Source organism: Rhinolophus ferrumequinum, chromosome 20 (genome assembly GCF_004115265.2).
Source record: "Rhinolophus ferrumequinum isolate MPI-CBG mRhiFer1 chromosome 20, mRhiFer1_v1.p, whole genome shotgun sequence".
Classification (NCBI taxonomy): domain Eukaryota; kingdom Metazoa; phylum Chordata; class Mammalia; order Chiroptera; family Rhinolophidae; genus Rhinolophus; species Rhinolophus ferrumequinum.
In genome coordinates this window covers 34,107,349-34,123,856 of record NC_046303.1, presented here as the reverse complement: position 1 = coordinate 34,123,856, position 16,508 = coordinate 34,107,349, and the positions used below count along the sequence as shown (strand labels likewise).

Genomic DNA, 16,508 nt, shown 5'->3' with positions numbered 1-16,508 from the left:
GTTCATAACTTTGTCCCATGGAAGTGCTCTGTTGAACAGAGTAGAATTTAAAGAGTGGCTTGAATAAGAATACCATACTTTTTCACTTCAGAAGTTTTTTGGGTTTGATTTTAATAAGATTTGAAGCTGTATTACTTTTACTGGTATCCTCTTCATGTAGAATCTCTCCACTGTTTTTCAAATGTCAACTTAACTGTGATGAAGTCAGTGGAGTGAGTAATGACGAGCATGTTAAAGAGTGGAGTAGAACAGGAAACATCGGAGTGCATGGCATGTAGAAAGAGTAAATACTGATTTGTGAAATTTTTGTTTCAGTTTTACATGGATTACGATATATGATTTATTTCTTACATTGGGTTACCGTAAAAAAATTGTAAGTCGTGGCTTTATACCATTTTGTAGCATAGAGATTAAAAATCCTATAACTTATCTGAGATGGGACGTTAAGCAGTGGAAAATAACTGAAAGAAATAAAGAATTTAAAACTAATCCTATTGTAGGGAAGCTTCCAGTTGACGTAGATTTAATATAATAGTACTTAAGTGAGTAAATTGAATGTTTTAATGCAATTATCTTTTATTAGGTGATGAAATGAAGCCTTTACAAATGCTCATTGGAAAACTTTACAAGGCAGTGTGTGAAGAATGTTCTTATTTTACACAGGTAAGATATTAGTTAAAAATAATATTGTGCTAAGTGTACATGGTGGCAGATGATTACTAGAGTTAGTGGGGTGATTACATTGTAAGGTATAAAAATGTTGAATCGCTATATTGTACACCTGAAACTAATTATAATCAATTTAAGATTGTATACCAACGGTACTCAAATAAAATTTTTAAAAAGTATTTTTAGACAAGTGCTAAATTTTGTTACTACCAATTAGATAAGCAGAATCATCCAACTTAGTTTTCCCTGCTATCTTACTACAGTACTACACTTAGAAAATATTCCTGAATTTTTAAGTTTAAAATGAGCATTTAAGATTTTTTTCTGATAATAAGTTTGAAACAAAAGAAATTCAGATGAATTATCTCAGCAGTAGAACAGACAACAGGTATAGATCATAAAACAGTGGACCAGTAGAACCTCAAACAGGTCCGTTTCCTGTCTCTGCCCACTTTGGTGGTTGAGTAAAAAAAACTAAATACTCTAATTATACTAATTATAATTATACTTGTGAAGTTGGGGTGAAATAGGAGCTCTTACACACAGCTGGTGGGAATGTACTACCTTGAGAAGCAGATCGGCAAGGTTGAAGATACGTACACCCCACAACCCAGTTCTTCTAAATAGGCTCACATATGCAAACAGTGAGGTATGTTGCAATGCAAGAAAGTCTATATTAGGTTAAAAATTGGAAACAACTCAGATTTCTATCTACAGGGTAATAAATAAATGTGGTACATTCATTCAATGGAATACCATTTAGCAGTGTTTGGTATGTGTACTAATGTCAATAAATCTCAAAAGAAAAAATATTTAAACATGCTGGAGTCATCACTTCTGGGAAGAAAGAGTAGCAAATGAAATGAGATACAGGGAGCTTCAAATCTATATGAAATGCTCGATTTTTCAAAAAATATATGGAGATAATATGACAAAATATTTTCAAAGCTAATAAACTACTCTTTTCTGCATATTTGAAGTAGTTCAGAATTTAAAATATATTTCTAGGCTTGATCCTGATCTCTGTCCCAGCCTTTTTATTTGTAAATTGAAGGGAAAAAAGGGCAGTGTAGTTGGGACAGGTAAAGCTGCATTATTGATTCTAATTACCTATAAAATAGTTCAAAAACCAATATTGGCAAAAAAATAAAAGTCAGAAATAAACACATCGAAGGCCTTTATTCTTTATTCAGCTACTCTTCATCCTCCACCTCCATCTCTGCCTAAGGGTTCAAGCATTGTCCTTTCATGTCCATTGTTTATCAAAGAGTAAATAGAGAAAGAGGGCCCAAGTCACAACAGTTCATCTATAAGTTGACTTACTTATATTTTCTTTTCTTCCACTAATCTCTTTACCTAACCCCTAATTTTAATTTGAAATATGAATCAGCTTTTTGTAATGAAGGGGCCCTCGAGAGTTCGTCATGAAACCTGGTTTCGTCACTAATGATTGATGTTGCTGTGGACTCATTACTTCATCTTTGTGAATCCTTTTCTTCATCTGTAAACCGGGGATCATTCAGGTTTCCACCAACTCTAATATAAAATTCCAACTTAAGGACTATGCTGGAAATTTAATAAACTCAGTTGTTAATTGACAGTAGTTTAACTTTTAAGCGAATCTCAAGAAATAGCAATAAACAACTTGGCTTTTAAGTCTAGAAGTTGTTTATTATTTCAAGTTGTGTGAGGGGCATGTGTTTAGAGGGCTTATCAAATGATTATGGGGCATGTGTTGTTTTTAAATGATAGAATTGTCTATTGCTCAGGATAAAAAAAAACCCAGAGTAATGTGTCAGATATTTTTAATTTTTGTGTGTGTATAAGCCACAGAGAAACTACTCTTATAGAAAAGTGTATGAGGGTACTCCCATACTTGATATGTTACAATATTTATAGAATTTATAAACTTCTTTCTAGTTATCATTTTTGAACTTTCATCCTTGTCTTCTAGTGTTTTTTCCAAAGGTAGTTGATGTTATAGAGATAACATCAGAATAGGATCCAAGCTAGAAGTGGTAAAGCACAAAATATATCATTATTAGAAAGTAGCAGAGAACTAGGAGAGTAATGTCAGAAGCATGGCGGCGTGAGAGGTTTCCCCTGGTCTCTCCCCTGGAACTAAAAACAAGTTGAACAGCTATAATTCAACAGAGGATTCCCTACTCAACACACAAACACATCTGAGAGAGCTGCACATTGAAACATCTGAAGGTGGGCGAATCTGAGTGAGCAGGGGAGGAGGGAAGGGAGAAGAGCACAGACAAGTGCTGTGGATGCAGCTGCAAGAGCTCACTGTGGGTCTGGGGAGAGGGGAGGAATCAGGTTGCAGCATGCACTCTCTGCAGCTCGGGAGGAATAGAGAGAGAGAATGAGCATTCCTGCCTGAGTGGTGAGCACATATTGTGGCTGAACCCAGTGACCAGGGCAAATGGAACACGGAAGTGTGGCAGTTATATTCTAGCAGCCGCCATTGCCAGGCAGGAAACAAAGCCATGGAGCCTGGCCACATCCTCTCACCCTCCCCGAGCTTGCCTCCCCTCACTCTCCCGGAGCTAACAACAGGCCCCAGAAGAAGCTGTAAGCAGTGAGTGTTGTGTTTCAGAGCACACTGTCTGCAGCCCTGAGAACCAGAGGCAGAAGCATTCCTCCCTGAGCAGCAGATGCATGCTGTGGCTAATCCCAGTGACAGGTGGAAATACAGAGGTGATGCAGCTCAGGTCTGGCAGTCACCGTTAATGGGAAGAGACCAAGCCACAAATGCACAAGCAGGCCTCTTCCCCGCTCACCCCACTCCTACTCATTGGCTGATCCCAGCAGGAGCACCTGGAACACCTCGGGCACGGCAGCACTGGGATTTCACAGGCTCAGAACCTGGTTACTCATCACATTCCCCCACGGGGGTGGTGCCCTGAAACCAAGGAGACCTGGTCACAGAGGAGACGCCCATTTGCGCAAGGAATACAGGCCATTTTCCACCATCCAGCAGAGATCTAAGAAAGCAGTGCAAGAGAAAATAAAAAATTTGGTGCTTCAGTGCCTCCTACTGGGGGAAAAGATCTCTTCTTACAAACCTGCTGAGTAGGGAAGTGTCACTCTTTAAAAACAAGCAGATTTCATTCCTATAAATGCCTAGGCAGAGAAATAATCCACCAAGTACCGTGAATAACCAAGGTAGCAAGGCAGTTCAGAAAGGAAGCAAAAAATCTCCAGAAGATAAGTGCATGAAAATGACAGTGTGATTTAAATGACAGAGAATTCAAGATTACAGTTCTGGGGAAAAAAAAACCAGCAAGATACAGGAAAACTCAGGCAGCTTAGTGAACTCAGAAATAAAATCAATAAACAAAAGAAGTACTTTACCAAAGAGACTGCAACTTTTAAAAAACAAGAACCAAATAGAAATTCTGGAGCTAAGCATTCAGTAAAAGAGATGCTAAACTAAGGAGCTTAGGAAACAGAGCTGACCAGATGGAGGAAGGAATTAGTAATATTGAAGATAGAAATCTAGATGTGACACACATGGAAAAAGACTTGAGAGTAAAAAACGAAAATGAAAGAACTCTATGGGTACTATCTGACTCCATTAGAAAAGCAATATGAGAATAGTGGGTATACCAGCAGGAGAAGAGAGGGAGAAGGAAACTTCAGAAAAATGAAAAAAGCAATTCCTTTTGCAGTTGCAACACAAAGAATAAAATATCTAGGAATAAACTTAAAAAATTATGTGAAGGACCTATACACTGCAAACTGTAAGATGTTATTAAAAGAAATTGAAGAGACACAAAGAAATGGAAAGATATTCCACGTTCATGGATTGGAAAAATCAATGTAGTTAAAATGGCCATATTACCCAAAGCAATATACAGATTTAAAGCAATTCCCATCAAAACTCCAATGTCATTTTATAAAGAAATAGAACATAAAATCTTCAGATTTGTATGGAAAAAAACCCCAAATAGTCAATGCAATCCTGAGAAAAAAGAACAAGGCCAGAGATAACACATTCCCTGACTTCAATTTATACTACAGAGCGACAATAAAACAGCATTGTATCAGCAGAAAACCGGACACACAGCTTAATGGAATAAAATTGAGAACCCAGAAATAAACCGAAATATATATGGGCAGATAATTTTTGACAAAACTTGAGCAAAAAGCATAACAATGGAGAAAAGACAGCCTCTTCAATAAATGGTGATGGGAAAATTGGAAAGCCATGTGCAAAAGAATGAAACTAATTGCTGTCGGTCACCATATATCAAAATTAACTCCAAATGGACCAAAGACCTAAGCATAAGACCAGAAACGATAAACTGCATAAAAGAAAGCATAGGTACTAAACTTATGGACCTTGGATTCAGAGAGGATTTTATGAATTTGATCTCAAAGGCAAGGGAAGTAAAAGGAGAAGAAACAAATGGGACTGTATTGAGCTAGAAAGCTTCTGCACAGCAAAAGAAACCGTCACAAAACAAAGAGGCAACCAGCCAAAAGGGAGAAGATACTTGCAAACAACACCTCCGATAAAGGACTAATACCCAAAATATGTAGAACTCATATATAACTCAACAAAAAACAAACAATCCAAATAAAAGATGGGCAGAGGACTTAACAGACACTTCTCCCAAGAAGACATACAAACGACCAACAGATATATGAAAAGATGCTCAACTTCACTAGCTATTAGGGAAATGTAAATCAAAACCACAGTGAGATACCACTTCACATCTGTTAGAATGTCTACTATCAACAAGACAAATAATAACAAATGTTGGCGAGCTTGTGGAAAAAACGGAACCCTCATACACTGCTGGTGGGAATGTAAATTGATATAGCCACTGTGGAACACAATATGAAGGTTCCTCAAAAACTTAAGAATAGAATTGCCATATTAACGTAGCAATTCCTCTTTTGGGTATCTACCTTCAAAAATTGAAAACATTTATTCATAAAGATACATCTATCGCTAGCTATGAGTATGTTCAGTGCAGTATTATTCATGGTGGCCAAGACATGGAAACAACCAAAATGTTCTTTGATAGATGATTGGATAAAAAAGATGTGGTATATATACACAATGGAATATTACTCAGCCATAGAAAAAATGAAATATTGCCATTTGCAACAACATAATTAGATTTTGAGAAGATCATGCTAAGTGAAATAAGTCTGATGGAAAATGTCAAGAACCATATGATTTCACTCATATGTGAGATAAAAATTAAAAGCAACAAATGAACAAACAAGGCAAATAAACAAAAACTCAGATACAGACAACAGTATGGTGGTTAACAAAGGGGGTAGAAGGGAGATAGAAAAGGATAAGAGGGGTCAAATATATGGTGATGGAAAGATTTGACTTTGAACACACAATGCAATATACAGGTGATGTATTATAGAATTGTACACTTGAAACCTATATAATTTTAGTAAACAATGTCACCTCAATAAATAAACTTTAAAAATAAAGAATCAGAAAAAATTATAGCTTTGTGTAGTGAAGATGATCAGTATTTTCCTAATGTAAAAAGAATTTCATGTCCTGTATATAGAGAGAAAGGTTTAGAGTTGATTATTTCTTTTGCAGATTAATTTGGTGTGTGAAAGAGTGTTATCTTACTGATTTTTCTGTGCCATTTTGACTGTCTTTTGCATATAGGAGAATAATGTTTAATGATCTTTAGAGGAATAAATCAAAATTTTAATTTTATAAAATGCCTAATTTTATTAACAGACTTTTTGCAGTATCCCTGGTGAACATTATACTCCAGCTTTAAAATGTGAAATAAATGCAGAAGAGCAAGTGACTTCTGGTGTGCATACTTCTGAAAATCAAAAACCAGAATTGCAAGATTACAGACATGAAGTTCAAGGTAATAATAGTTTACCACATTATTAAACAGTATTACTTTTCTTAATTGATGATAAACTTACGTTTAATCATGATTTAATCTCTTAGCTAGTTTGGGTTTATCATCTTAATATCTTGTCTTCATTTCTGATTCAAGAGATCTCAATACACGCTCTTATTTTATAATGCAATAATTGTGATTTACAGAGAACTGGAGCTGTCTGCAAGCTGTCTGTTTCCTTGTCTCATTTCCCACTCTTCTCTATTCCCATCTTTTCTTGATTATAATTCTTTCCTTAATTTTATACCATAGATCCAAACCTTTAAAAGATACTATATTTATTGAACAAGTTTATTTCAATGGTTGTGTTTTTTTTTAAAGAATAAGAAGACATAAAATTACCTTTCTTAATAGGAATCCTGTATTACCGTATTTTGCTGCGTATAATACACACTTTTTTGCCCAAATTGTGAGGGAAAAATGAGGATGCACATTATACACGGGTAGTACTAATTCCGTATTTATTAAATGTATTTTATTTCTTGTATTTATGCTTATGAGTTAAAAGTGTAACTCTAGAAATCAATAATGATATCCATATGCAAAATAATACCCTGGAATACGATAATCGGTTTTGTGGAACTTACAATGAATTTGCAACAACATAGACTTCTTGGCCTTCTATGATGCTAAGTATAGTAAATTTGTTACCAGTACATAAAATTTCTTGTACCTTGTATTTGTTCTTGTGTTTTGTAATTATTTGTTACATAAAATTTCTTGGCCATAATATGTTAAAAACTAAATGCTAAAATTCCTTTATAATACAAAAAACAAGTACCTAAATGTAAACAAACAAAATTTTGAATTGAAAAATTAAAACGAAAGATTTTTTTTCCCCTCTAAGTTTGGGCCAAAAATGTGGGTCCATATTATACACGGCAAAATACGGTAGTTTATTTCTACAGTTTGCAGCCTCAGTTAATTTTTTTGGTGTGGCTTCACAGACAACATTCTATTCCTTTGTTCATTTGAACAAAATGTGTACAAATTAATGTACACATTAATGTATTTTAATATGAAACTGTCAAGTTATCTTAATAGCAAGTGTTTCACATTAATGAAAGTTTAGTTTTTGTTTATTAAATATTTGAGGTTTACTGCTAGCAGACAATTTCTAAAGTTATTAATAGATAAATAATATTTACTGAAAGAAGCAGACTTTTACTGTGGAGTGAAATTATTATAATTGTTTATCATCTAGAATGTCAAGAAAATATGCAAACTCTTCTCAACAAAGTAACAGAAGAATACAACAAACTTTTGGTACTTCGGACACGATTAAGTAAGGTATGTGAAATGCAAAATGTATCATGTTTGCATTTATTGTATTGCATGTTATTTTGTAAGCTGCTTCATCAACCAAAAATTTCTTGAGTAAGGGAACATGAAAAAGAAGATTAGGCAAAAGGGACATAGATTTATAGTATCAGTGAAGGAATTGCTGCAATTGCAATACTATTTACACCTTTTAGAGAGGTTTTGAAATCATGATAAAATACCGATGGTGCCAAAAAAATGTATACAAGTGGATACTTTGGTCAATGTTGCTCAAACAGTAGTTCGCTGTAATCAGAAGTGTCTGGATGCTGATGGTAACCACTTTGAGCACATCTCTTGTAATTGCAGAAGTCAAACGTGATTTGTATTCATCTTTGTTATCAGTATATATTAAGTATTACAATTTTAATGCAGTTTTCCTTTCTTAAAATGTGTATTCTTTTTTGGGGGGGCACCCTCTATATATAAAATGTCAAATTGTAAACTTTGTACGAGTGTTGCTTTGAATTTTATGTAGAACTCTTTAAAGCAGTGAGTTTCTTTTATAGAAAAATAGTGAATCGTTGTTTAGAACATAGCTAATGTTTTTCACAGAGTGTTATATTTATCAGATTTCTTTCCAAATAGTTTTTCTAGGGTTCTGGTAGGCAGGTCAACTGTCTCCTGATCTGTGGCTCCCTCCATGTGTGCTTTAGGCTGTTTTCTCTGTCTTGATTAATCAACACTCTTTCGCCTCTTTTCTGTTTTCAGAAATTGTTTGAAATCTCTCTTAGTTTTTTCTCTTATTTTCTTGTTTATTATGGATTCATACCGTTTAAAGATTCCTCACTATCATTTTAATTGAGTCATAGGGATGTAAGAGATATACATACATGAGCTTAGTACATAAGCTTAGCTCATAAAATAAATGAAGACGACCCAGTGAAAGCTGGAAAAGTGAAACCTGGGAAAACATACCTCTTTCAAAGCGAGCAGAAGCTGCTCAGCTTCACCCTGTTGCCACATGTAGGAATGGGGGCCTAGTGTTGCTAATTCTGTTTGATTTATCAATTGTATATATAGTCTTTTGCTTTTTAAAATGTTGGGAAGTAAAAGTAAAAGGTTATTATTTCAGAAGAAACAATTAGAAAAGAAACAAACAAGAAAAACTGTTTTGTCCCCAAAAGAACACTTCTGTGGCCTGGATTTAAAGTCATATCTCCACTTTGCAATCTTAGGTACAAACACATGCTCAATGTTTGTTGAACAATTTTCTTTTTAATTCTATAATTTTTTGACTTTTTTGCATTTGCTGTTCTCCTAGAATATTTTCTTCCCTTAGTTTCTGCGACTTCAATTCTGTGACTTTTTAAGCCTTCATTGGGGATTTGTCCCCCCGGCCCCCGTTAATAGTCACCAAGGATATGTACTTGATCCTCTTATGCTGTATGCTGCTCCCATACACTTTCATGGCTTCCATGTCTCCATGTCTAGGTCAGTTCTTACTCCTGAACTGCAGAATCCTACATCTAATTGAATATCCCTATACTTAAATATCTTAATGAACATAATGAAATTTTAATTTATTAAATTTTACCCCAAAGCCAGTTTCTTCTCTCGTCTCAGTTTTGAAAAATTATATATTCAACCAGAAACTTGGGTATCATCCTTGGCAATTTTCTCCCCTAACCTGTGATCTTCCTTCCATCATACTGCAATATAATCTGAAGGGTGTATACAAGAAATGAAAGATACATATTTTGTTCTCATTCAGTTATCCAGCCAGTAATTTTTTTTTTTTAACGTTTAGAATACTTTATATCATACAGCTTGCTCAGAGACTGCTGAATTTCCATTTTCTTTTAATTTATCATCATTCTGGAACTTGAATCGCCTTAATAACGGATGGTTCCCTTTAATTTTGAAACAATAAGTTTGGAGAGTTTTGGAAAGAATATATAGGCATTTTTCATATAATAAATAGTAAAAACATTATTTCTTCCTTGACATTATAATGCATTTCTCTTCAATTGCTTAAAAAACAAATGTAACCTTGTATCTTGTAAACCTGAGAGTTTAACAGTGATAGTAATGATAAAATAGGGAGAAATATAATACTTTGAAATAGGACAAAAAATTTCTGGTCCAACACAAAAGTGATAAATTTGATATTCAACTGCTACATTAGCTGCAGTAGTCTCTGTTGTGTTAGTTTATATCAACAACAGCCAGTAATTTTTATTTGCTATTTATATGCCAGGTGTTTCTGTGCATTGGGAATAAAGCATAGTATGCAAAGTAAATAAACTCAGTAGACTGAAGGAATTTGTAAATTGGTGGGCTTTATAAACTAATTTAAGGAATATGATGGACATATATAAAATTGTTATCCAAGGCAGCATTTAATTAAATATTGAAAAGAGAAGTACTTTTGAAATTAAGCAAATAGGTAGATACATGTAGGTGCAAATAATTAAGGAAGATTTCTTGGAAAAAGTGGGATTTAAATTGGACCATGAAAGATGTGTAGGCTTAAATAAGGTAGGGGAGGGAGGATAGCATTCCAGGTGGGAGAAGTAATACGATCAGTCGAAGTCTTACAGATGTAGGTGTGATGTATTTGGGACATACTGCTGAGAGAGCAGTGGACTTGAAAATTAGAGAGGCTAGACTGTACCAAACTTTGAATGATAGGCTGGACTTTTATTGTGTAGACATTGAAAAGCTTGGAAATTTGTGATTATGGGCTAGACCATCAGGAAGTTGAACTTTTAGGGAGATGAATCTGGTGGCAGTGGGAAGTAGGAAATAACGGACCATTTGTAAGATATTTTAAGGAAGAACCTAAAGAATTTGATAGTTGATGTGGAAGAAAAAGGAGAGAAACCTCCTGGTTCAGTGATTCGCTGGAAGGACCCATAGGATTCAATATACAGTTGTACTCAAGGCTAAGATTTATTACAGGAAAAGAATACAAAGCAAATCAGTCTTGAAAAGGTATGAAAAGGCACATGGGGCAAAGTTTGGAAGGAAGCAGGCACAAACTTCTAAAATTCTCTCCTAGTGGAGTTACAGCACACACTTAATTTCTGTAGCAGTAAGTAAGTTGTCAGAGTATGTGCTAAGTGTTGTCTATTAAGGCGGACAAGGATTCCATGGTTTTTTAAATCAGATATTAGTCATGGAGGCATCCTCTGCCTAGCACATACCAAAACCCAGACTTCCCAGAAAGAAAGCATGTGTGGAGCATAAACCATATTGCTTGCATAGTCCAGGCATTAGGCTCTCTTATGATTTAGGGAAAGTTTTAGTGTAGTGGACTGTTTACCAGCCAAGGTCCCAGTTGCCAGCAAAGGGCCAAACTTGCATGCAGCCTTTCTTGGTTGGGATCAGTCAGCACGGCATTACATCACTGACCTGTGAGCCTCATCTTCTAATTCTCCTCATTTTCGCCATACTGAAATAGTTAGTCTTTCACATCTCTGGGCTTTTTGTGTTCCCACTTGTTCTTCCAGTTGGTTGAAATGTTACTTCTTTGTGTCGTCATCTTTACCTGTCTTCCTAGACTTAGACATTTCTTCCTCCATTGTCTTAGCACCTCTACAAGCCACTGCCTGTTTTTTGTTTTCTTTTTTAAGCCTTTGTGTATTGCACTTACCTTTTTCCATTATTTTTTAAACTATTTTTTTATTTTTCAATTACTGTTGAATGCAATATTATGTTAGTTTCAGGTGTACAACATAGTGATTTAGACATTTATGTGACGTACAAAGTGATCACCCCGATAAATCTAGTACGCACCTGGCACCATACGTAGTTATTACAATATTTTTAACTATATTTCCTATGTTGTACTTTACATCCCTCTGACTGTTTTGTAACTACCAATTTGTACTTTTTAATCCCTTCCCCTTTTTCAGCCATCCCCCCATTTCCCCTCCCATCTGGTGACCATCTGTTTGTTCTCTGTATCTGTGAGTTTGCTTCTATTTTGTTTGTTTGTGTTATTTTTTAGGTTCCACATGTAAGTGAAATCATATTGTATTTTTCTTTTTTTGTCTGACTTATATCACTTAGCATAATACTCTCAAGGTCCATCCATGTTGTTGCAGATGGCGAGATTTCATTCTTTTTTTATGGCTGAGTAATATTCCATTGTATATATGTACCACTTCTTCTTTATCCATTCATCTATTGATGGACATTTACATTGCTTCCATATCTTGGCTGTTGTAAATAATGCTCGTGAACATACGGATGCATATGTCTTTTCCAAAGTGTTTTGGATTTCTTTGGGTAAATACCCAGAAGTGGGATTTTGTGTCCTTCTTGGTCTCTTGATATAGACTTTATTTTAAAGTCTATTTTGTCTTGTATAAGTATTGCTTCCCCAGCTTTCTTTTTCCATTTTCATGAAATACTTTTTTCCACCCCTTTACTTTTGGTCTGTATGTTTCTTTTGATGTGAAGTGAGTCTCTTGCAGACACCATATGTTTTCTTACTCATTTAGCCATCCTATGTCTTTTGATTGGAATATTTAATCCATTTACATTTAAAGTAATTGTTGATAGATATGTAGTTATTGCTATTTTATTATTCATATTTTTTTATTTTATTCCTTCTTAAAGAAGCTCCTTTAACATTTCTTGTAAAAATGGTTTGGTGGTGATGAACTCCTTTAGCTTTTTCTTGTCTGGGACCTTTTTCCATTATTTAAATACTTCATTTACCCTCCTATCTTTCTTCCTTGTTCCCATAGTTCCTTGTACAAATGTACATTTGTATCACATTATTTTTCATGTTATTATAATCATTTGTTTACTTTTCTGCCTCTTCCACTAGATTGTAAGTGCTTCAGAATCAGGGAGATTTCGCTTTATTTTTAATTTTTCTTCCTTGCACAGTGCTTTGTTTACCATATGGTAAAGGCTTAATAAATGTTTGCTGAATGAATTAAGATACAGAAAGGTTGATCTGGAAACTAAAAAATTTTCCAGATGGGCTTTATTTTCTATGGAAAGTATGGAAATGTATTCAGGGGTAGGAGTGGGGTAGAGGACATGGTAAGAGTAGTACCAGCTGAAATAGCCTTCATGGGCTTTGCTCCTGTTGCATACTTGCTTCTACAGTATCCTTTGTTCATCTATCCTAGCAAGTCCAGTCTCTTTCCCCTTTTAAAGTGCTAGGTAGTCTAGATGTATTTTATCTATGTAGTGTATTTTCCCCATTCTTTTCCAAATTAAACCCCTCTAATTAAGATCATTGTCTTCACTAATTAGAGCGTAGGTCATTCTTTCACAAGTGCTCTTACTCATTCTTCCTTATTGCCTTTCCTAGTCATTGCCCAAAATGATTGAGGCCCAAATCAAATTGACGACTTCTGTATTTACTCACATTGGTTTTTCTTCTCTGTCATTGCCCGTATGGTCATCCTTTATAGTTTAGCACTTCTCTAATTGTTTTATTTCCCCAACTAGTTGATAAAGTCTGTGAGGGCAGATATACCATATTTTTACTGATTTTGTGTTCTTATTTTCTGTCACAATACTGGCCATATAATAGATAATTATTAAATATTTGATGAATGACTAAATTAATATACATATATGCATCTGACACATTGCTGCCTAGTTTTAATAGTTAAGGAAAGAAGCTGACATTTATTTGTTTTCATTATTTTCCTTCCTTTTGTGTTAAGAGCAGCATACCATTTGTCAGTTACCAGTTTGCACATAGGTAATATCCAGAGATGAACAACAGTTATATTATCAACCATTGACAATAGAAAATTTACTGTGCATGAGTTGAAATTTCAAAGATCAAGTCATATAAATATTGTGAGTTTTATACCAAAATTCTGTGCAGATCCTATTTTTGTAGTAAAATGAACTTTCTGGGTATGAAAAAACATTATTTTTAATTAACATAATTTCAAAACTATGAAGTTTTGGGAATGGGCTGTGCATCACTGTCAAAACAGAACATAGAATAACTTAGAAGGGAAAATATTTGTATTGGAGTATCCCAATTTTAGATGATGTTGGAAAAAATCATTTTAAATGTTAAATTGCTTTAATATGGTTTCCGGATAATGGGTTATATATTTATGTCACTGCTTTTCATCTGTTATTTTCAATAGATTCCGGGACAGCAGACAGATATGAAATTTGAATGTGCAGAAGAAAACCTACCAAAAGAGGAAACAGAGTTTTTATCAACCCATTCTCAGATAACCAATTTGCAAGACATTGGTAAATTTTAATTATATAACAAAATTGTGGTATTTTTATATCAACATTCAGTAATTTGATTTTTTACTTTGAAATTTGGGATATCCTAGTAACCTTGGTTATTTCACTGTAACCTCTCTTGTCTCAGTTTTCTCATCCTCAAAATGAAAGGTTTGGACTCATCTCTTTTTTCCCTTCTCAGCTTGTTGTATTCTTTGATTCTAAATTGTTTTTGGTTTAAAGACATAAAGATGGTAGACTTAGCGGTATCATAGTAAAAAAGATAGACATGATCTTGAATTGTACTATTTATGTTTCCTCGTTTTCATCAATCAAAATGAGTTTAAATCGAAACCTGAGTTATTACTACTAAGAAGAATTATTTTTTCAAAGAAGATGAATAGTCTCTGCACACGCAAAAAAAATGATTGTGATTTTTCATTAGGAAGTTTGTATTGAATATGTATTTTCTTCTATTTGTGTAAACTAGATGTCATTCATAAAAGCAAGTTATCTACTCTGCAAGATACTGAAAAAATTAAACAACTTGAAGGACAAGTCCAAGAATTAGAAAACCTCATATCCTCTTTGCAGCAACAATTGAAAGAAACAGAAGAAAACTATGGGGCAGAAATCCACTGTTTGCAGAAAAGGCTTCAAGCTGTGAGTGAGTCTACAGTTCAGCCCAGGTATCCATCTATGTATAATTTCATTCAGTAGTATTTGTAGCTTAGTAACAATTATAATATGATTGTTTTAAGAAAAAATGTAGCTGAAGCAAAGTTGTTCAGTTACATTTAGGATGTAGCATTATCAAGATAGGATGTAGCATTATTAAGAAATAAGAACAGGAGGTAATTCTTTATCTTGAAATGTGTGAATTAAATGTTGGTATAGACCAAAGACATTTTCTGATAGGAATTTTACTTAAACCTTTATTTTATAAAGATTTTGGTGGTTATTAACTTGCAGGATTAAGTGAGGCAGTGTGCATGTGTTCGGTGTTTATTGTATGCCTGGTCTTTACTACTTTGATATGAGGAATACATGAAGACTACAAGCTACGATCATTCCAGTCATGGCTGAATTTCCTCCACCTGGCTGTGTAATGCTCAGATTCACTGTGTCCAAAATAGAATTCTGGATCTCCCCTCCAAGTTTTCTCCCTCTGCAGCCATCTCCATCTGTGGTGACTCCTCTTTCTCTAAGACCTCACTTTCAATCTATCAACAAATCCTGTTATCTGTAGCTACAAAATATATCTGAAGTGGACCAGTTCTCACCATCATGCCTCACCTGGATTATTGCAGCATCTCCCTGCTTCTACCCTAAATGTTCCCCAGAGTCTGTGTTCAACCGCATTCCAGAGCTTTGCTTTTAAAATTTAAGACAGATCATATCATTTCAATGCTTTTGTGTCCTCGCACTGTCTTACCAGTCCTTCATGGTGGGTCCCTGTTATCTCTCTGACTTTATTTCCTATTGACTTGCCCGTCACTGTTCTCAAGCCAGTCTCTAGGATCCTCACACCATCAGTATGTTCCTGCTTTAGGGACTTCTCATTGTTCCTTTGATTAGTGGATGTTTGCTCCTGTCAAAACGTTCATGGAGACATTTGGTCCATGCCAGAAAGTCCTTGATATTTAAATCTCGCTCTTCTGCAAGATGCAAACTCTGACCCATCTGCATAATTCCATGAGCCACTACCATCTAGGCTACTGAAGCAAGAAGGGTTATTACAGTACAGCCGCACACAACTATTGGACCAATAAAACGTGATAGTATTTTGTTATGCATTAATCCTGTAAACCAAAATTATAAACAAACATTATGGGCTATTTGAATCCAGGGACATTTTCTAAACATGGGTGTTTCTTACAGGACCAAATACCAAGGACCATTTGGCATGGACCAAAGATGCTCATGGGTCCTCTTGATAGGACCACCTTTCAAGGACCTGTTGACAGATCAAATGTCTCAGTGGTCGTTTTGGGCAGGAGCAAGGATTCCTGCAGGGATTTCTTTTACCTAGAATGATCTTTCTCTAGATATTTTCATGCCCATCACACTTAACCTTCTTTGGCTCTTTACTCAGGGCTATTCTGATCACCCTCTGTATATTAAAATCACCCCTTAGAACTCTGGGTCCTAATCTTCTGTTTTGGTTTTTCATGTTACTTAATATTACCTATTTTATATATAAAATAAAAATTATGCATGTATATATGCATGTATGTATAGATTTATATATTTATTATATATATATGTATTTGGAGGATAGTTTATTTGTTTTTGTTTGTTTTCTCCTGTGAAGGACTTTATAAGGGTGGGGATTTTTGTCTGTTAAAGTCAAATGCTATATCCCAAACCCTGTAATAATTGCCCATGACAGTAGGTATTTGATAAATATTTGTTAAGTGAATTAACAGTTTA

General features: G+C 34.7%; 1 protein-coding gene across 8 annotated transcripts in view; it reads left to right on the top strand.

The window, feature by feature from the left end:
- AKAP9 (A-kinase anchoring protein 9) overlaps positions 1–16,508 on the top strand; it is a 117,121-nt gene that overhangs the window by 17,002 nt on the left and 83,611 nt on the right. For all 8 annotated transcript variants that reach the window (XM_033088684.1, XM_033088688.1, XM_033088687.1 and 5 more), the window contains exons 6-10: positions 584–663; positions 6,407–6,545; positions 7,789–7,874; positions 13,985–14,096; positions 14,566–14,764. In XM_033088684.1, the coding sequence (XP_032944575.1) occupies positions 584–663; positions 6,407–6,545; positions 7,789–7,874; positions 13,985–14,096; positions 14,566–14,764 (616 nt within the window). The remainder of the gene's footprint in view (positions 1–583; positions 664–6,406; positions 6,546–7,788; positions 7,875–13,984; positions 14,097–14,565; positions 14,765–16,508) is intronic.